General features: G+C 40.7%; 1 protein-coding gene across 4 annotated transcripts in view; it reads right to left on the bottom strand.

The window, feature by feature from the left end:
* Window positions 1-4,097: 4,097 nt before the first annotated feature.
* SLF2 (SMC5-SMC6 complex localization factor 2) overlaps window positions 4,098-21,454 on the bottom strand; it is a 54,301-nt gene continuing 36,944 nt past the window's right edge. For 3 of the 4 annotated variants that reach the window (XM_003825480.6, XM_008950805.5, XM_008950806.4), the window contains 6 exons: window positions 21,359-21,446; window positions 18,996-19,127; window positions 18,450-18,527; window positions 12,666-12,752; window positions 9,724-9,792; window positions 4,098-7,348 (listed from right to left, as the gene is read on the bottom strand). In XM_003825480.6, the coding sequence (XP_003825528.2) occupies window positions 7,313-7,348; window positions 9,724-9,792; window positions 12,666-12,752; window positions 18,450-18,527; window positions 18,996-19,127; window positions 21,359-21,446 (490 nt within the window). In that variant the 3' untranslated portion in view covers window positions 4,098-7,312. Of the gene's footprint in view, window positions 9,793-12,665; window positions 12,753-18,449; window positions 18,528-18,995; window positions 19,128-21,358; window positions 21,447-21,454 lie in introns of all 4 variants that reach the window. The other variant, XM_008950804.5, reaches the window with a different exon arrangement.

Raw genomic sequence — 21,454 nt, 5'->3', positions numbered from 1 at the left:
CCGCTGTAACCCTAGGACCCCCCTGACTTGCCTACTGCTGGGGACGTGCAAACCTGTCCTGGCGTTGCGGGGTTGGGGGACCCTCTCGGAGGGCCTTCTGGCCTGTCCTCTAACCTGGACCTCACTCCCTGTGCTCCTGCCACCCGCTTCTGCTCTCGGCCTAGGGTGTGGAGGGAAGGCTACCCTAGGTGGCGACTGGACGTTGGGGAAGCTCTGAACACAAGGTAGGGGCTTGATTCCCAGCTTCAGGGGCTGTTCAGCTTGAGCTATGCGTGGGGGAGATGGGGTCAGGCCTGAAGGGGATAAAGTAACAGCCTGACCTGAAAGGCACACAGAAAATGCTTTTTCTGGATAAATAAGCCACAAGCATTTGCACCTGTTCACTCACCAAATCTTAACCCTAACCTAGGCTCACCTCGGGGACTGGGTCATTCAAACACTTGCCTTCCCCTCCAGCTCATCTTGGGCACCATTCTTATCCAGAACTTAGAGTGCACCCTTCTAGGCAATCAAGTACCCTATCCTTCCCAGATTCAATCACCTTACCCAGCAGCAATCTAGGAAACCCCTCACAATCAACTCCCCAACTCCTTTAACTCAACTAGGATGGTCCTTCTGTGCAAACTTGGTTCCTGCCTCCTTTAACAGGTCACAGCCTATTAAAGTGAACTTAGCCCCTATAGTCCAAACAAAACCTGCATTCAGGCCCTGACCCAGCCTGGTCCTTCCCCCTCCATCCATGACAGTATTCATGTGGGCTCAAGAGATGGACCAAAATGATAAAGGCCACAGGAACATATGTGATTGACTCTTGCATGTGCCTAGGAGTCAGAACAGGATTCAAGTGGCACATTTAACTAAAGGAAACTTGGGAAAGGCTTCATCCTTCTTTCTGGATTCCCCAAAGCTCACAGTTTGGCACTGAATCATATACAATCTCGTAGTTTGGATGGCTGTGTGTGACTGCAGACTGCTAGACAGCAGGGCCCACATCACAGTTCCACCTCCCCCAACACTCTGCAAATAGGATGTGTGTGGCGGGGAGAGGGAAGGTAGCTGGGGAGAAACACAATAAAAAATGTACACACACTTTTACAAAGAATATCCTGCTTCATTTTTTATTTGTACCCTCATCCCATCCTGAGGAATTTATAGCCCCATTTTATGGATGGGGAAACAGGCTCTAAGACATTAAGTAACTTGCCTTGAAATTCATTCTTGTGTTTATGGAGAGGACAATCAAGACTGGAAAAGTCTGAGAAGGAGGAAGCAGGGTAAGCCAGAAGGGGAAATACCATTGGCAAAGGTAGAAATGTTCAAGCTTATGCACAGGCTTGTGTTGGGGAACTAAGGAAGGGGCATGAAAGAGGGCAGTGAGTTTGATTTGATGAAATGGCTGGGGTGGGGGGGGTGGGGGGGCGGGGAGGGGTTCCTAGTGGGAAATAAAAGGGAAAAGTCAGCTCGTAGTTTGAAAAAGACCACAGAAGAAAATCCTGAAAGAGATGATGGACTGAGTAAGGATGTCTGAGGTGGGAAGACCAGCCAAGGCAGGGCTAAGAAAGATAAATCTGCAGTCCTTATCAAAAAGTGGGTTGGTGGTAACAGTGGAGGCAGGGTAGGAAGACTGCTGGTCCTTCAGTAGCAGATAGGAGAGCAATTAAACTGTAGGGGCCCAGGGGGCTAAGAGGCACAGCTTCCCAAATGTTCACAGAACCTGCAGTGCTGACTTCAGATAGCTCTGGAGGTGGCGAGTAGGCCAGTGTGGTAGGCTCAGTATCACTCAACTTCACTTTATGAACCAAGCTTTGCTCCTCTGAGGTGCTGATGGCAAACTCAGACATTGTTAAATGAGCAAAATGTGTGATTTCAATGATCACTGGGCAGTTACTTCAGTACTTTTGATAGCAGACCACAATCCATTTCCTTCTGCTAGCCTCCCAGTGAAATCTCTAAACCTAATGAGAGTATCAGATGTAAAAGCAATTAATGGAGCTGTCCATAGGAAGCCCTTTTGATTGACAGTATGTCTCTCTGCAAATCCAGCTGGTAAAATAAGAACGGGGGAATACTGACAGACAGTGGAAAAGAAAACTGGAAATCAACTAAAGAAATTAACCCTAACCCAGCCATAAATCTGCATCCTGGGACACAGGCAGGTCATTCTTTGAACAGGCTGTCACTCATCCATAAGGTCACTACCCTGGCTGCTTCGCAGGGTGGCTGTGAGAGGATTCCATTTGGAAACCTTCTGGAGAACTTCACACACACAGAAAAGTATGAGTTTTGTTTTTGCTAGTCTATTTTCCCCAACTTTGCTGTAAGAAAGTGGCTGAGGGTAGTGCTGGCCGTCTTCAGCAGTGATTGTCAGCCACTTACACACCAGAGTTTAGCTCCACTTTGCACAGAACAGTTACTTACTGTAGCAGGGATCCTAGGTGAAGGGGGTGGGTATGAATTCCTGAAACTTGAGCAGGTTCCCTGAAGCAAGAGAACTCTGGCCTAGTCAAGTTGTCCTGCTTACTGTTCAATGTGGCAGCATTTCTGTTCCTGCTTTGCCATCTCCATCTCTGGTTTGCCCAGCACTTTCCCTTTAGGTGGTGTGGTCTTTATTTTGGCTATATATACAGCTGAGGTGCTTCTTCTGTAGGGGCTGTCACCGGTGCAACAATGCAGAAGTCTCACTATTCCACTGTGCCTCAGAAGCCTGTTTAGTTTTCCTCCCAGCCAGTCATCTTGGAGTCAGACCCAAAGCTGGGCCTTCTGGTTTGCCCTCTCTTGACTCCAGCCTAGGGAATGGTTAGTAAGGGAAAGGGAGTGTCAGGACATTTCCACAAATGCTGGAAAACCACCACCCATCACCAATTTCTCAGCTTTAGCATGCTGGCTTTTAAAAAGTGAAAATTTTAATTAAAAAAAATCAGCAGAGATAGCTGGACAGAGAAGCTCCAGCTCCCGGTATCCAAAGAAATAGGGCACACTTACAACTATAATTTTTGGAGATATGGTTTGCTCAGATGTCAGTACACCCTGAGGTGTCTGCTTAAGATCAAATCTGTCATCAGAGAAACGCCTCGTTAGAGCAGCAAGCATTTGTTGAGTTCTTGCTGTATGCCAGGCACTGTACTAGGCACTTTTCATGCATTAGCTTGCTTAGTCCTCACAAACCCTGAGGTAGACACCATTATTCAACAGATGAGGAAACAGTGAGTTTAAGTAATTTGGCAAAGATCAAAAGGCTAGTGTGATGAATCTGGGATCTGAGGTCAGGCCTTGGGGCAAGGTCAAGGCCCTTAACTTGCATAAAGCTGTGCTGCCTGCCCTCTAGTAAGTACTTATGGCAATGTCTCTGCTTCTTCCTGGGCTGTCATCCCCTCATCCCTCCGCCCCACTGTCAGAGAAAAATGCTCCCATTTAGTCTCTTTCTAGCCAGCCTGTCAGAAGGCAGAAATACTGGCATGGTTTTGGAACTCAAGGCCTCTGACAATGCCAAGGTCTTCTATGAGCTCCAAAGTTCCTCCTATGAGGTTTCAACCTCTGCCTCCCAAGTTGGCATACCCAGAACTCTATCTGCTTGGCAGGTTGGAGGTGATCTCAAGCCCTGCTTCTGCATTGTACAGCTTCTTCTTTCTTGGTCCTGGGCTCAAGAACAAGGGAGTCAGGTTAAGGGTATTTGTTTCTAATTCTCTTTGCCCAAGAACAGAAAGTATTTTAACCTGGATACCAGGAGGTAAGATTCATGAGATCTCTATGTTGTTCACCATCAAATCCTTACTGAATCCTAAAAAGAGTGCCTAGTATGTAGTTGAGACTCAATTGTTAGAATGAATGGTGGAATGAACATAGTGAATGAGGTAAGAATGAGATTACTGAATTCCTGATTGCAAAGTATACAGCAATTAACTGGGTTATATAAAAGTGAACTGTGTACAATGGTGGCTTTATGTTTTCCAGAAACAGGAGACATCAAGCTAAAAAACTGGACAATCCAAAGCAAGAAGAAATGTTTAAAAGCCAGGGGACTGGGGTGGGCTGAGGGAACAGGGCATTCCAGATAACTTAGCCTCCCCAACTCCCAAACAAATATTACCAAACACATGTTCAAACTGAGAAAAAGCAGTTTTAATAGCACACACACACACATATTCATAGGACTTTAACAAGATGTAGTATAAAATCTTTAAAAAAAAAAAAAAGGAAAGAAAAAAATCTGTATTTACTTCCTAAGAGCTGGTGGATTAACTGGCTGACAGGACTGCCCAGGAAAAACAAATGCACAGATAATGAGGTGCGCCGACACTGTTCATGAGTAAGGAATAACCATGGATCATGCTAACTGCTCTACGTGCCCCGCCGCCTGGACCCTACTATTGCCTCCTTAGCGACAAACCACCACAGTCATCCCCTAATTCTCCAACTCAGTAGCTTGTTTAATGGGCTACCTCTTAAAATTTTCATTTTTAATTTAAAAATTACCCTTGGCTTAAAGACGCCACACATTATTACTGGCCAGTCCCCACCAATTATATTTGTTTTGATAAAAATAAAAATGCAAATACTCCAACTAAGCCTGGATGATAACACGCCATTTTGTATCTTTTACATTTGAGGAGATTTTTGTGAAGCTGAAAGCAAGCTACTATTTGCACTTGAAAGCAGAAACAAAATGCAAACCTTCCAAAAGGTGACAAAGGCACCACTGCCATCAGGAGATAGAAAATGTACAAATGCTGTTACTTTACGGCTACATCAATGCATTTTGTGCATGGAGAGCCTCTTAATGTGATAAAACTAGTAGAATTATATTTTCAGTAACAAGAAAAGCAGTTAGAAAAGGCAAACAGTTACACACAAAAGCATAAACACTTACAAGTACCTTAATGTGCAGCTTGCAAGAAGGGTAATAAGTTTGCCATACATATCCATAAAATTAGACAAGGTGATTTTTGGCACAGTAATATTGCCAAACACACCACCACTCAGTGCAAGCTTTGTTTGCCAAGTCCCCAAAGTGGCCTGACATTCTCTGTGCAATGAACATTTCTCCCTCTCTACCATCCCATTCACTGGGCAATAGCAGCAGGAGGGAGACAAAGCATGGGGACTCAAGGGAGAAGTAAAATACTTGATTTGGAAGAAAAACCATGGGCTACTTGTGCTAAAAGAGAGTCACAAAATTTTCATGAGAACCCAAATGCAAATACTGACTGGACTATGACCTGGAGTCTGAAGACCTCTACCAGAGTCATAAATACAAGGGCCTAAACTGAGGTCTGGCCATTTATTTTAAAGGGACCATGAAGTATTTTTTTTCTAAAGGAGAAATATAATTAAAAATAGAGATTTTTTTCTTATTGGAACTGTTAAATAAAAATGTATCAAAGTGGTTTTAAATTTGATGGACAGTTATCTGTTGAAACTGCAATACAAAAGGGTCATTAAAAAAAAACCTGAATAACCCACTTGTCCCCCCCATCAATGTACACAATTAGAAAATATTTACACACTGTAAATTACAAGCAATATAAGCAGTATTTTATACTTTGAGATTTTGTACACTTTACACAATGCAAAATGAGAAAAATATGAACACATATAAAATTACACACAAATAATGTATCTACAAAGGATTAAATTACAGAACGAAAGCCCCCATCATTGGGCAGATAGATGCCAGAGTTTCAAGCGTCTGTCAAATAGAACTCTTTGTATCTATCTCTTTAACCATAAGTGGCATTTTGTAACAATACCCTTGAGAGGTAGTATCAAGATAATAATATTCTTACCAGTAAACAACACAGAATAAAACTTTTGTTGGTCTGACTCTTGGAGCCTCAATCAGTTTAGGTTCTTGGAAACTGGATTTACTTAGTCTTCCCTATAAAATCTCTGACTGCCAATGCTTGATTGACATGAGCTCAAAAGTTACTGATGCTATTTTAAATGATAAATTTAGGACAAAATGCTTTTTACTCCTAAGCCTCAATTTAGAGGTAGAAAGTTATTTTATTTTCTTGCCTCTCAAACCGCAAACATCAAGTCCAGTTTCTGTTCCCCTCCATCATCTCTCCCCCCACAACTGGAGACACTAGAGCACTCAGGAGAACAGGTCACTCAAGCCAATACTGAAAGAACAACAAAAAAAGTTGGCATTCTTTCAGGAAACAAACCCTCCTAAAAGGGACATCTAGTCAACAAAATAATTTTCTAGTTGGCTAGTAAGAGTTTGTTACTACCCCTGGGCTAAAAACAACATGTGCACTTCCACTAACCCTCTACCATTTAAACCAAAGGATGGCTTTCCAGTGTTTAAGAATTTACAGCAGCTGTGGTTTTGAAGTGCAACAACTTCAAGATACAAGCGCACACACACACACACACACACATACACAGACACAGTGTCCCAAAGAATTCAGGTGTCTGCCAGAATTATATACTCATGGAAACAAGGTTGTTGGAAACTTGTCCAGATCTTTAGGCTTTTACAATATAGACTTCTGTAATATGGTTACCAAGAGCCAGAATTCTAAGATATAGCCAAGATTCTAAGATTTAACCAGTATTTAAAATACATGCATTTAAAAGAAATCCAGAACAAATAGCATATGAATGTTCTGGCATCAAAACAGGGCCACTACTTTACAGCTAAACCTCTTCCTCTTAAGGGGATCTGACAACATGCCAAACTTTTGTTTCTCAACTGTTTGTTTAGATGTATTTTAAAAACAGACTTATAATCTTGAGTAATGAAGGAAAATGCATGGATTGAAACCTCCCTGTGGTTTATAAAAGTTACAGAAGAGATTTATGCTTTTTATTACTAAACTCAGTTTTAAGCATTCCCTTTGTGTCCGAAAATAACCAAGAGGGAAAATTAAACCCAACTGGAACTTGGTCTTGCTTTCCATGTCCAACTTCTCAAGTTAGTCCAAGCTCTTTTCTTATATATTTCCTGTGATTATCCAAGTGACAAAAATACTATCTAAAAAAGATAATTGGCTTATAATTCAACAAGAGGAGTTAACTGGGGCAGGTTAGACATGTGACTATTATTCTGCTTCTACCCCTCCCCTCTTTTAATAAGACTCTGCACTTTTGAAAGGTCAGTTGCCTTAACAATTAAGCAGATCATATTTCATATCTGCTTCAGAAATGGCAATTTCTTCATTACCAGCTTCATACTAGATATTCAAGTGGCACATTTGCTGTACATTTTCTTGGCATTCATTGGATTCTGTAATAATCCTTTCTACTCCTCTATGAAAGGCTCTTATTGAATTTCTCTTGGTTCATATTTTTGCTGCTGCAACTCCTATTAAGAATCTGGTACCCAGAAGTCATGAAGCTGCCCCTAAAAAAGGGAAGGAGAAAAAAGAGGGTAAAGCAAAATTTAATCATATTATGAATTAATCCTTATAAAACTACTAATCATCAGACAATGGGCTTTGATAAGACAAGTAATAAAATCTTTATATTGACTTCTCTGAAAATTTATGGTAATCAGATTCAAATTTCACATTCAGTAGTCAAACAACAAAAAACAGTAAAAAATAAGTGCAGGATGTTTTTCTCACCACTGCACACATGGAAGGGCTTAGTTAAGCAGATTAAATAATGTTAAGCTGATTAGTATAGTTTTGCTATTAAATTATTTTCTGTTTTAATACCACATCAGTACATGACCAGCATTAAAAGAAAATCTATTAAGGTTAGAAACAAATACAAAAACAACAAAACATAAATATAAGATTTCTCAAAGACTTAAAATAGAGAGATTGCTTTATCTACTTAATATTCAGTGTTCCTATTATTTTGATATAAAATATAAGCAACTTCTAGGCCCTGGCTACTCAAAGTTTAGTCCCTGAAGCAGCAGCATTGGCATCAATCTGATAACTTGCTAGAAGTACAGAATATCAGCCAGGCGCGGTGGCTCATGCCTGTAATCCCAGCACTCTGGCAGGCCGAGGCGGGCGGATCACGAGGTCAGGAGATCCAGACCATCCTGGCTAACACGGTGAAACCTGTCTCTACTAAAAAATACAAAAAAGTTAGCCAGGTGTTGTGGCGGGCGCCTGTAATCCCAGCTACTGAGGAGGCTGAGGCAGGAGAATGGCGTGAACCCAGGAGGCGGAGCTTGCAGTGAGCCGAGATTGCACCACTGCACTCCAGGCTGGGTGACAGAGCAAGACTTCGTCTCAAAAAAAAAAAAAAAAAAGAAGTACAGAATATCTCAGTTCTCACTCCAGACCTATGAGTCAGAATCCATATTTCACCAAGTTCCTAGTTGATTCCTATGTACATTAAAATTTGAGAAGCGTCATTTTAGACAATCCTATGCCAGTTACTCTGTAAACAAGCAGGCTGGCACACTTACTAGCAGGTGTTAAAAAAAATGTCCCTCTTAGTTAGGCAAAGACTCCTTAGACATAACATCAAAAAAAAAGTGTCAAAAATATATACGTAATAAACAAAAATAAAGGAAAGGCAACATACAGAATGGAAGAAAATATTTACAAATTATATCTCTAATAAGGGATTTGTATCCAGAACATACAACTCAATAATAAAAAGACAAATAACTATATTCAAAAATAGGCTTTTTGAAATGAAGTATGGGATGAAAAAAATGGGCAAAGGATCTGAATAGACATTTCTGCAAAAAAGCTATACAAATGACCAATAGGCATATGAGACGATGTTTAACACCATTAATCATTAGGGAAATGCAAACTAAAACCACAATGAGATTCTACTTCCCTACTCCCTACTATGGCTTTAGTAAAAACAAGTGTTGGTGAGAATATGGAGAAATTAGAAACCTCAGACATTCTGGTGGGAATATAAAATGATGCAGTCACTTTGGAAAACAGTCGGGTAGTTTCTTAAAACACTTAACATAGAATTACCATATGGCCCAGCAATTTGACTTCCTTTTCAAATGTTTCATTTGAGAACACATATTCACATAAAAACTTACATACAAATGTTCATGGAAATATTATTTGTAATAGCCAGAATGTGAAAACAATACAAATGTCTAATAAGTAGATAAATAAATGTGACATATCCATACAGTGGAAAATTATTTGGCAATAGAAGGGATGTACATGCTATAACATGGATTCACTTATCATTATATTAACTGAAAGCAGCCAATTACAAAAGATTACATAGTATATCTCAATTTACCGATGTCCAGAATAGGGAAATCTATAGGGACAGAAAGTAGATTAGTGTTTGCCTAGGATTTGGGAGGAGTCAGGAGGGGAACCAAGGTAGTAGAGGAAAGGGGAATGAATGACTGCTAATGGGTATGGGATTTCTTTTTGGGGTGATGAAAATGTTCTAAAATTAGACTATGGTGATGTTATTCACTCTGTCAATGTAATAAAAACCACTGTACACGTTAAGTGGGTAAAATCTATGGTATGTGAATTCTATCTCAATAGATCTGTCTTAAAAATGCCCCTAATTGGATAACCTCCATTTGATGCAATGTAATATTTTTAAATGGGCTCAACCACTTCTGGAAATAAATTAATGAATATAAAGCAAACGAAAACTAAAAAAATTACAAACCATGTATTATACTGGCGTTTTCAGTTTATCTTAAGATAACTAGAAGCAAGTGCACTGTTATACCCTATTTTATTTCAAACAGTATGAAGAGTGCCATTCAGCAAAACTATTAAGAATACATGAAATTGTATAACAAAATGACACCTGAGTAGGCCGACAGTTCTGGATTATTTCCTGCCATTTTCCATGTATCCTGGCGACCAAGTCTTTCACCTTAAAAATATCAAAAAACAGGAAAAGGGATCAGATTAAAACATTCTCACCTACAATCAGCTTAACACTACACAAAATATCTGACAGCTGCAACAGGCCCACACTCAACAACTCAATTTGATTTCTGTCAACAAAGAGAAAATAAACTACTCATCTTTTGAAGGAGATTTCAAATCATAGAAATTAATAAGACTTTCCTTTATCATCATAATCTAAACTATTGAATGCTTATGATTTAATTTTCCTGTTATTAAAGATCATCCCCAAAAACACATTCTCTGCCTTCAAAGGAACTTAACTTTAACTCGCTGGCTTTTGAACAACCAGATAGAGAAGCTGAAGGGTGGTCTGTGTCAACAGGGCCCAAGGCTTTGGCTGTTCTGTGCCTTCCCTTCCCAGCTTCCCTTTGAAAGGATCAAAGCCATTAAAAAAACGTTTATTTGTCCCTCTCCACATTATTAGAAGATCCAAAATTCACTGTTACTCCTCTCCATGCTTGTGCCCAAGTACTATGAATCCCCTTTAAATACCTAGTATTTTCCTACATTTGGAGGTTTAGCAAGTGTCTGTGCAAAACTGAAACTTTAACACAAAACCCAAACTCTATCACTCTAGAGATTCTCAATTAGCTATTGAACATAACTGCTTGAGAAAAATGTTTTAAACAAGTCAGGAATTTTATAGCAGCTTTAAATTTATAAAGTAAATTACAATCTATGCTTTTTTCTTCATCTACAGTTCAAATTTCTCCAAAACAATCACCAACTTTTCTATAATAGAGGCTTTTGGAGAGGCAGGCAACTCATCTATTTCAGCAGGACCATCCCTTGAAGCAATTTCCACAGACCACTGTGTCGCTTTCCACTTTAAGTAAGAGAAGCACTGGCAACAATCTGTGCCAAGCCCTTGTCTTTAAGAAACATAAAACTTGGGTGGTCCCCTTTTAGCATGGCTGTCAGTAGTAGCCACTACCAAGTTCTACAGGCCAGCAATTCTGGTCAATGAATGCTCAAAAGAATGTGCTTCTGAAACTAGAGTTCTACTCTTGGGGAAAGAGCTATCCCCTACATGTATTTGAAAATCAGAAATCTGATAACTTCATTAGTTGCTTATTTTTGTATTTAACTTAAATTTACTAAAATAAATACATATGTTAAATCTGAATGGGCATTGTTCAAATGACTAACCTTTGCAGCTAATTAATGTAAGATATTAAGTTACAAAGCTGAGGCTTCACATTCAATGACTATCCAAAGACAAGAGGCAAAAAGAATCAGCATTGTATTACATTATCAAAGCTAAAAGATAATCTTGGAATAAAAAAATCTTTAGAAAAAAGTATTTTTATTTTATTTTGTTTTATTTATTATTATTATTTTTTGAGACAGAGTCTTGCTCTGTCGCCCAGGCTGGAGTGCAGTGTCGAGATCTCAGCTCACTGCAAGCTCTGCCTCCTGGGTTCAAGGGATTCTCCTTCCTCAGCCTCCTGAGTAGCTGGGACTACAGGCACGCACCACCACACCTGGCTCATTTTTGTATTTAGAAAAAAGTATTTTAAAAGTGTCTGATTTTATGTTTCAGGAAAAACTGTCAAATCATTCTATTAATACTAACATTATTTTCCTACTCCATACTCATATATTTGGCTTTTCTACTGTCTTTGAGTATATAAAACCTTTAAGAAAAATAGCTTAGCAAGCTTAGTGCTGAAATCATTTCCACCCTAGAGCTCAGACTAGGTGTTGTACGACCCAAAGATTTGAAGACTCCTGGCCGGGTGTGGTGGCTCACACCTCTAATCCCAGCTCTTTGGGATGCCGAGGCAGGCAGATCACGAGGTCAGGAGTTCGAGACTAGCCTGGACAACATAGTGAAACCCCGTCTCTATTAAAAATACAAAAAAAAAAAAATTTGCTGGGCATGGTAGCGGGCGCCTGTAATCCCAGTTACTTGGGAGGGTGAGGCAGGAGAATCGCTTGAACCTGGAAGGCGGGGGTTGCAGTGAGTCGAATTTGTGCCACTGCACTCCAGCCTAGGCAACAAGAGTGAAACTCCGTCTCAAAAAAAAAAAAAAAAAAAAAAATTGAAGACTCCTTCCTTTAACATATTCTTCAATGAAACATTCAAAGAATAACAGCTAATCTATTTGTACTCTATGAATAAAACAAGTTTTCAACCATCATAAAATTTCAAAGCCACTGTTTCATAACTTACGTATTTATTTAAATAATGCTTCAATCCTTGATGGTAACTTAAGCATGAAGGTTTTAATTTGTGTAATGGGGAAAAATATGTATCATTAGTACTAGAAGTACTTTTCTCCTTGGGTGTCAGGAGTTTCAGAACAGAAAGTAAAGTGAAAAGTGTATTTGCTTTGAGATTTTTTTTCCTTTCACTTTTAATTTAGCTACACTAATTTAGCAGGAGCTGATTTCTGTTATTAAAAGAGAAAGTCCTATTTCTAATCTTACATGTTTCTTTTTGTTTTCGAGACAGAGTCCTGCTCTATCTCCCAGGCTGGAGTGCCATGTGTGTTCATAGCTCACTGCAACCTCAAACTCCTAGGCTCCAGTGATCCTCCTGCCTCAGCCTCCCAAGTAGCCAGAACTACAGGTGCATGACACCATGCCTGGCTATTTTTCAAAATTTTTGTAGAGATGGAGTCTTGCTATGTTGCCCAGGCTGGTCTTGAACTCCTGGCTTCAAGCAATCCTCCTGTCTCAGCCTCCCAAAGTATTGGGATTACAGGCATGAGCCACCGTGCCTAGCCTTGTATGTTCTTTTTCTGAATATAGGCCTGTATGCTTCTATCCTTAAATATTAACGTAACCAAGATTAAGAAAAAAAAAGAAAAAAAGAAAGAACACACTTACCTTAGTTCTGTAAAAAAGTCTTGCATCTTCCCTAATATCACATTTAACATGCTTTTCCAAAGCCCCACAGAGTAGCACAAAGTGTTTCTGTGCAAAACAAATACAAGGGATGAAAACAATTCTGAAGCATTACAAATTAACAAAGAAATTATGCAGCTAGAACAACTAAATCATTTAAAAATCTATTATTCCTGTTAGCAATGACTGATATTAACTATTCAACGTAACAGTAGTTGTATCAGTGAAAGCTGCTTCCATGACAATAAGATTACTAGTTTAAAAAATACACACTGTAACAAAAGTTGTTTTGCTATGCATTAACTCGCATTAATGAAAATTAACCCCAGAGCTCTAACTGGGTAATACAGTACTCAGAAATTTAAAGAGTCCTTCCTTTAACATACTCTCTAACAAAATATTCAGACAACGGCTAGCCTTTTAAAAAAAAAAAATGAAAAAAATTTTTTAAAGAAATGGGGTCTGGCTCTGGTGCCAGGCTGGAGTGCAGTGGCACAATTATAGCTCACTGCACCCTTGAACTCCCCAGCTCAAGTGCTCCTCCAGTCTCAGCCTCCTGATTAGCTAGGATTACAGGCATGCACCACCATGCCCAGTTCTTTTTTTTTTTTTTTGAGACAGAGTCTTGCTCTGTCACCCAGGTTGAAGTGCAGTGGTGCGATCTCAGCTCACTACAACCTCTGGCTCCCAGGTTCAGGCGATTCTCTGCCTCAGCCTCTCGAGTAGCTGGGATTACAAGTGTGCACCACCATGCCCAGCTAATTTTTATATTTTTAGTAGAGACAGGTTTTGCCACGTTGGCCAGGCTAGTCTCAAACTCCTAACCTCAGGTGATCCACCTGCCTCAGCCTCCCAAAGCGCTGGGATTACAGGTGTGAGCCACCGCGCCCAGCCAATATTTTTTTAATTTTTAAATTTTTTTTGTGGAGACAGGGTCTCACTTTGTTGCCAAGGCTAGTGTCAAATGCATGGCTTCAAGTGATCCTCCCACTTCAGACTCCCAATGTGTTGAGATACAAGCATGAGCCACTGCGACTCGCCAGCACAACACTGGCCCATTTGATATTTGGTGATGTTAGTATCTTATGAATGTATTATACTGTTGCCAAGGTATAATGGTTAAATTCCACTCCAACAAACAGAGCTAACATTTGTTGACAAATAATGTTTTCAATATGACATGATTACAAGACCACTATCATGCCCCTTCTTTCTGGTATATATGGGAATTCTTATAGCAAAATCAGTTTGTGACTTTTTTTTTTTTTAAGAGATAGGGTCAGCCGGGCGAGGTAGCTCACACCTGTAATTCCAACACTTTGGGAGGCCGAGGCGGGCAGATCACAAGGTCAGGAGATCAAGACCATCCTCACTAACATGGTGAAAACCCGTCTCTACTAAAAATACAAAAAAATTAGCCGGGCGTGGTGGCGGGTACCTGTAGTCCCAGCTACTCGGGAGGCTGGGGCAGGAGAATGGTGTGTACCCGGGAGGCAGAGCTTTCAGTGAGCCGAGACTGTGCCACTGCACTCCAGCCTGGGTGACAGAGTGAGACTTCATCTAAAAAAAAAAAAAAAAAAAAAAGAGAGTCTTGCCCTGTTATCCAGGCTGGAGTGCAATGGTGGGATCATAGCTCACTGCACCTTTGAACTCATAGGCTCAAGTAATCTTCCCATCTCAGTCTTCTGGGTAGCTGGGACTACAGGTACGTGCCACCACACTTAGCTAGTTTTTGTTTTTTTGTAGAGACAGCATCTTGCTATGTTGCCTAAGCTGGTTTTAAACTCCTAGGCTCAAGCAATCCTCCTGTCTCTGCTTCCCCAAGTGTTGGATTACAGGCATGAGCCACCACACCTGGCCTATTTTTTTTTCTATAGGAACAAGACAACCTTTCATTAATAGAGGTTCATACTTAATTCTTTGAAAAATTATGCATCTTAAATTTTAGAAATGTATAGACCTAAGCAGTTCTCTCACATATACTTGGTGAGAACGTAAATGAACACTTTCTGGGATGAAAATGTGATAATAGCTATTTAAAATAATTAAAATTTGAAATATTTATAAACTTTGATCTAACAATTCTACTTCTAGGAATTTACCTTATAGCTATGCTTGCAGAAGTGGGCAAAGATATATGAATAAGCATGTTCATATTAACACTATGTGCAATCACAAAAAACATACTGTTTATCAATAAAGGTTTCAAAATACTATAGTTATTAGATAGAAGTACAAATATTTGAATTTTTATATATTTTTTTGAGACAAGGTCTCACTCTGTCACCCAGGCTGGAGGGCAGTGGCATGACCACAGTGCATGGCAGCCTCAACCTCCTTAAGCTCAGGTGTTCCTCCTGCCTCAGCCTCCCAAGTAGTTGGGACTACAGGCATGCATCACCATGCCCGGTTAATTTTTTTTTTTTTGTAAAGACGGCATGCTGCTCTGTTGCCTAGGCTGGACTTGAACTCCTGGGCTCAAGCGATCTGCATGCCTCGGCCTACCAAAGTGCTAGTATTACAGTTGTGAGCCACTGCGCCCAGCCAAGTGCTAATGTCTTAAAGAGGAGGCCGGGCACAGTGGCTCACGCCTGTAATACCAGCACTTTGGGAGGCTGAGGCGGGTGGATCACTTGAGGTCAGGAGTTCGAGACCAGCCTGGCCAACATGATGAAACCCCGTCTCTACCAAAAATACAAAAATTGGCCAGCATCATGGCACATGCCTGTAGTCCCAGCTACTCGGGAGGCTGAGGCAGGAGAATCGCTTGAACCCAAGAGACGGAGGTTGCAGTGAGCTGAGATCGTGCCACTGCACTTCAGCCTGGGTGACAGAGCAAGACTGTCTCAAAAAAAAAAAAAATTTTTTTTTTAAAGAGGAAAAAAAGGAAGTTGCAAATGATACTATGATTACATTTTTGTTAAAATAATTGTTAGTATATTATATGTAATATATTAGTAAATTGTGAAGAAATTTACAGGAGGGCACTGGATTGTAGGAGTCTTTCAGGTTTTACTTTATATAAGTTTTACAATAATCACTAATTTTTTTTTTAAATAGAGATGGCATTGCCCAGGCTGCTCTTGAACTCCTGGGCTCAAGTGATCCTCCTGACTCAGCCTCCCAAAGTGCTGGGATTACAGGCATGAGCCACCATGCCCAGTCACTGACTTTTTTAATCATAAAAAGTAATTTATAGCCGGCATGGTGGATCAGGCCTGTAATCCCAGCACTTTGGGAGGCCGAGGTGGGCGGATCACAAGGTCAGGAGTTCGAGAGCAACATGATCAACATGGTGAAACCCCATCTCTACTAAAAATACAAAAATTAGCTGGGTGTGGGTGTGGTGGCAGGCGCCTGTGATTCCAGCTACTTGAGAGGCTGAGGCAGGAGAATCGCTTGAACCTGGGAGGCAGAGGTTGCAGTGAGCCAAGATTGTGCCATTGTACTCCAGCCTGGGCGACAGAGCGAGACTTCATCTCAAAAAAAAAAAATGTATAAAATATAAAAACCATGTAAGAACATTACAGATGACTATATTAGCTTCTAATCAGAAGAGCAAACACTTTTTGTTTTTGAGACAGAATTTTGCTCCTGTTGCCCAGGCTGGTGTGCAATGGCGTGATCTCAGCTCACTGCAACCTTCGCCTCCTGGGTTCAAGCAATTCTCCTGCCTCAGGCTCCCCAGTAGCTGGGATTACAGGTGCCCACCACCACGCCCGGCTAATTTTTGTATTTTTAGTAGAGACAGGGTTTCACCATGTTGGTCAGGCTGGTCTCGAACTCCTGATCTCAGGTGATCCACCCACCTCAGCCTCCCAAAGTGCTGGGATTACATGTGTGAGCCACTGTGCCCAACCGCAAACACAGTTTTATATACAACAGCATTTATAAAAACATAAGAACTAGTCTTGTGTCTTTTCTATCATGTCTAGGAGATACTATGTATTTTTTTCTTTTTTTTTTTGAGGTGGAGTCTCCCTCTGTTGCCCAGGCTGGAGTATAGTGGTGTGATCTCAGCTCACTGCAACCTCCACCTCCTGGGTTCAGGCAGTTCTCCTGCCTCAGCCTCCAGAGTAGCTGGGATTACAGGTGTCTGCCACCATGCCCAGCTAATTTTTTTTTGTATTTTTAGTAGAGACAGGGTTTCATCATGTTGGCCAGGCTGGTCTCGAACTTCTGACCTCAAGTGATCCGCCCGCCTTGGCCTCCCAAAGTGCTGGGATTACAGGCATGAGCCACCACGTCCAGCCTAAGGTTTTTTTTTTGAGATGAAGTCTCGCTCTGTCGCCCAGGCTGGAGTGCAATGGCACGATCTTGCCTCACTGCAACCTCCGCCTCCTGGGTTCAAGCGATTCTCCTGTCTCAGCCTCCCGAGTAGCTGGGATTACATGCACGCACCAACACGCCCGGCTAACTTTTTGTATTTCTGTAGAGACGGGGTTTCACCATGTTGGCCAGGCTGGTCTTGAACTTCTGACCTCAAGTGATCCACCCACCGCACCCTCCCAAAGTGCTGGGATTACAGGGGTGTGCCACCGTGCCCGGCATGTCCGACCTAAGTTTTAAAACAGGAATTGGAATAGTTAAGATATGAAATAAAAGGAATTAAGCAAGATCTTTCCCCAGGAGTATGGGAAGAATAGAATAATTCAAAATGAAAATCTGAATATTAGAAATGCATTTCCAAAGCAGCCTGCCTTACCATCAGTTTAATTTTGAAGGCAAATGTTATTTCTAAAGGAACAAAAGGGGAATGGCAAAGAAATGGGAAGAAACGAGCTAAAAGCTGGCTGTATGGCAGATGCATCTGACAGCAATAACTAAAGCATACTCTGAAAATGAACCTATGGTCTAAGAAGAATGTGTAACTGGAGTCCCAAGCCAAATAATCTGGGAGTGGCCAACATGGAGTTTCACTCCTTATCTATGAAGGACATCTGAACCCCCGGCTCATCCCTTGTAAGGCCATACGGGATGCAGGCCCTTTGTTCTTGGTTATATGGAGGTTGCTAGATAAAGGGTGCTAAGTGAAAATGCTATGTAAACTGCATGGTCTCTACAGATGGTAGCAGTTCTCCTGTGTAGCCTGCTGCCACCTGACTGCCATTTCTACTGGAGTCAATATGGGTCCAGCACAACACCAGCCCATTTGGTATTTGGTGATGTTGGTATCTTATGAATATATTATACTGCTGCCAAAGTATAATGGTTAAGTTCCACTCCAACAAACAGAATTAACATTTGCTGACAATTCTTTTCTTTTTTTTTCTGAGATGGAGTTTCACTCTTGTTGCCCAGGCTGGAGTGCAGTGGCGCAATCTCGGCTCACTGCAACCTCCACCTCCCGGGTTCAAGCGATTCTCCTGCCTCAGCCTCCCGAACAGCTGGGATTACAGGCACCTGCCACAACGCCTGGCTAATTTTTTTGTATTTTTTTTAGTAGAGATGGGGTTTCACCATGTTGGCCAGGCTGGTCTTGAACTCCTGACCTCAAGTGATCCACGCACCTTGGCCTCCCAAAGTGTTGGGATTACAGGCGTGAGCCATGGCGCCTGGCCAACAATTCTTTTCAATACGATATAGTTACAAGACCATTATCATGCCCCTCTTTCTGGTATACATGGGAATTCTTATAGCAAAATCAATTAGCTTTTATATTAAGAAAAGTTTACATAGTTTTCTCCTATATAAAGCATGCTCACTCATTCCATCATCAGTAACACCTATTTAAAAACAGCAGCAACAACACTAAACACTACCTACCCGTTGTCCAGAAGAAAAAGAATGAGAACAACTAACTTCACCGACTAAATGAAGAAGAATGTAGGTCAGGTAATATGCCTGTTAGAGAAATGAATAAAATTAACACCTATGAATTAGCTAGCATAGATGTCATTCCAATTTACACATTAGGAAAATTGCCCAGGAAGGATAAAGGATATGGTCAAGTTAACCCAGCTGGTCAGTAAGTAAAAGCGAAGCATCTAAACTAGGCTTTCTCATTTCTAACTCAAGTGCATTCTTTTTACCATGATTCATGACCTCACGACTGCCCTAATAAAGGGCTACAAAAAATACTCTTGGGAGCAAATTACCAACAATCATCCTTTTACCTAAATTTTCAACTCTCAAATTTATGGAAGAATTTCATGACAGTGATAAATTAAAAATATCATTCGCTTTAAAATTATGTTTGCTAGAATGTGTCTAGTGTCCAAATCCAGAAATGCCTACATATCCGTCTATGGTTAGTAAGCTGATAACAGTTATGCTTCTATGTACTCTTTGAGACCTTCTAGCACTGGATACCTGCTTTTCAAGTTCTAAATGAAGACTGTCATCAATAATGCCATCTGGTTGTTCAGCCTTTTTCTTCAAGACCATTTTCTTTAACAAATCAGAAGGCTTCATCTGCACAAGATAGCGATGTAGGACTGATACCTATCAAAAGAAAGAGGAGACATTGAACAAAGCTAAATAATATAGTTGTTCTTTCTTAGGCTATTTTTTCCAGTGTGTACTCTTTCATTTTGTCCTTTTATTATAGCTTTCTTTACACTTAACAATATCCATTTTCCCTTTATGTAAAACCCTGAATTGCTTAAAAAGGGATTTTAAGTGGTCGGGCACGGTGGCTCACACCTGTAATCCCAACACTTTCAGAGGCCGAGGGAGGTGAATCACCTGAGGTTAGAAGTTCAAGACCAGCCTGGCCAACGTGGAGAAACCCCGCCTCTACTAAAAATACAAAAATTAGCTGGGCATGGTGGCACATGCCTGTAGTCCTAGCTACTCGGGAGGCTGAGGCATGAGAATCACTTGAATATGCAGGGTGGAGGTTGCAGTGAGCCGAGATCGTGCCACTGCATTCCAGCCTGGGTGACAGAGCAATACTACATCTCTCAAAAAAAAAAAAAAAAAGGGATTTTAAGTTAAAGATTTAGTACTTGTAACTTAGGATAAATGCTTAGGAGACCAAACGATATTATCATAGAGGCCACAGGGAATGCTTTCTCTGTTAAATTATTTGAAAGTCAACAAAGTTGACTCTGTGGTTAGAAGTCATTGAATTCTGAGAAGAACTACAAGAAGTTGTGGTAAAAATCACAACTAGATTGTTACTTGAATATCAGTTAGTGAGTTTGAGGGTTAATTATTCATGTAATTATTCAGCTAATTATTCTATTTTACATGGGCAAAAAAGGAAAAAGTAACAGAACAACAAAAGTTAGGAGAAATGGTAGAAATCCTATCCTCGGATCTCTTTTGAAGGCAGTAAATATCAATGAAAGGAATGAGAACTATCTGCTAATTATCCTGGTAGCTCCAGCATGATCCCCATATATCTGGAATCAAATCTACCTCAATTCTACTAAAGCAGAAACCAGCTGTGCCCATCAGTCTCTCCATCCCACAGCATCTCGTGCATGCTTCGATTACTGTTCTTACCACACTAACCCACAAGAGTTGGTTAATTTTGTTTCAACCATTAGATTATGTTTTCAAGGGCAGAGTCTCTAATCTAAATCTTTGTTTGTTTTAATTCCTAGGATCTGGTGGCATACCTTGTACCAAATTGCAATTCAAACAAGAACAAAGGGACATCCAGATCAGGTTCTATGGGGCTTTTTTTTGAGACAGAGTCTCGCTCTGTTGCCCAGGCTGGAGTGCGGTGGTGTGATCTCGGCTCACTGCAAGCTCCACCTCCTGGGTTCATGTCATTCCCCGGCCTCAGCCTCCCGAGTAGCTGGGACTACACGTGTCCGCCACCATGCCCGGGTAATTTTTTTGTATTTTTTTTAGTAGAGACGGGGTTTCACCGTGTTGGCTAGGATGGTCTTGATCTCCTGACTTCGTGATCCGCCTGCCCCAGCCTCCTAAAGTGCTGGGATTACAGGCGTGAGCCACTGTGCCCGTCCTATGGTGAGTTTTCAAATCCAACCAAGGGCAGCCCCATTAGTGCTATCAATGTTTATAAAAAGCCTTCAGAATTTTACTCAGAGTGGGACTTCCATTGGACATTTTTTTTAATTAAAAACATTCATATGTATATTAAAGACAAGGTCTCCCTATGTTGCTTAGGTTGGACTTGAACTCCTGGATTCAAAGGATCCTCTGGCCTCAGCCTCCCAAGTAGCTGGGACGATAGGTGTGTGCCACCAGTACCCAGCAACAGCTGGACATGTTTATCCACACTCTCATATATACATGATATATTCTTACTGAACAAGTACTAGAGGGCAACTACATTTAAGCTCTATGATCTAAAAAGACTCATTTTAAAACAGGTTAAAGATGCAATCAATGTACAAGGGTTTTGCAATTTCTAATCTTGTGATAAAATTGCTAACTTGGAAAAGCTGAACTAATTCAATAAATGAAATCATATTCATATAATTGCACATTATGATTTTCCCAGTAGTTTCTTTATACATTAATTCACATCTGATTGTCCACAACCACCCTAAGTGGTGGAGGGTGCAATATTATCTCCATTTCACAGATGAAAAAATTGGATCTTGTTAGTTAAGTGTGCTAGAGATTACATGAACAGTATCAAGCTTAAGAGCTGAGCCCTGACCCCAGGACCTTTGACTTAGGGTTCATCAATTTTCCTTACACCTCTCATTACCTCTCCCATTTATTAAAAATAAAAATGTATTTATTTATACCTGCAGATTACTGGCATTAGGAACATCTTCGTGTTTCTCATCCAAAAGCTTTGAAATAATCACTAGACTGAGGCACTGTCTCAGTTGCCTAGAATT

Source organism: Pan paniscus, chromosome 8 (genome assembly GCF_029289425.2).
Source record: "Pan paniscus chromosome 8, NHGRI_mPanPan1-v2.0_pri, whole genome shotgun sequence".
In the NCBI taxonomy this organism is placed as follows: Eukaryota; Metazoa; Chordata; class Mammalia; order Primates; family Hominidae; genus Pan; species Pan paniscus.
Note: the sequence above shows the minus strand (reverse complement) of the source record. Positions and strands in the feature narration are given on the sequence as shown.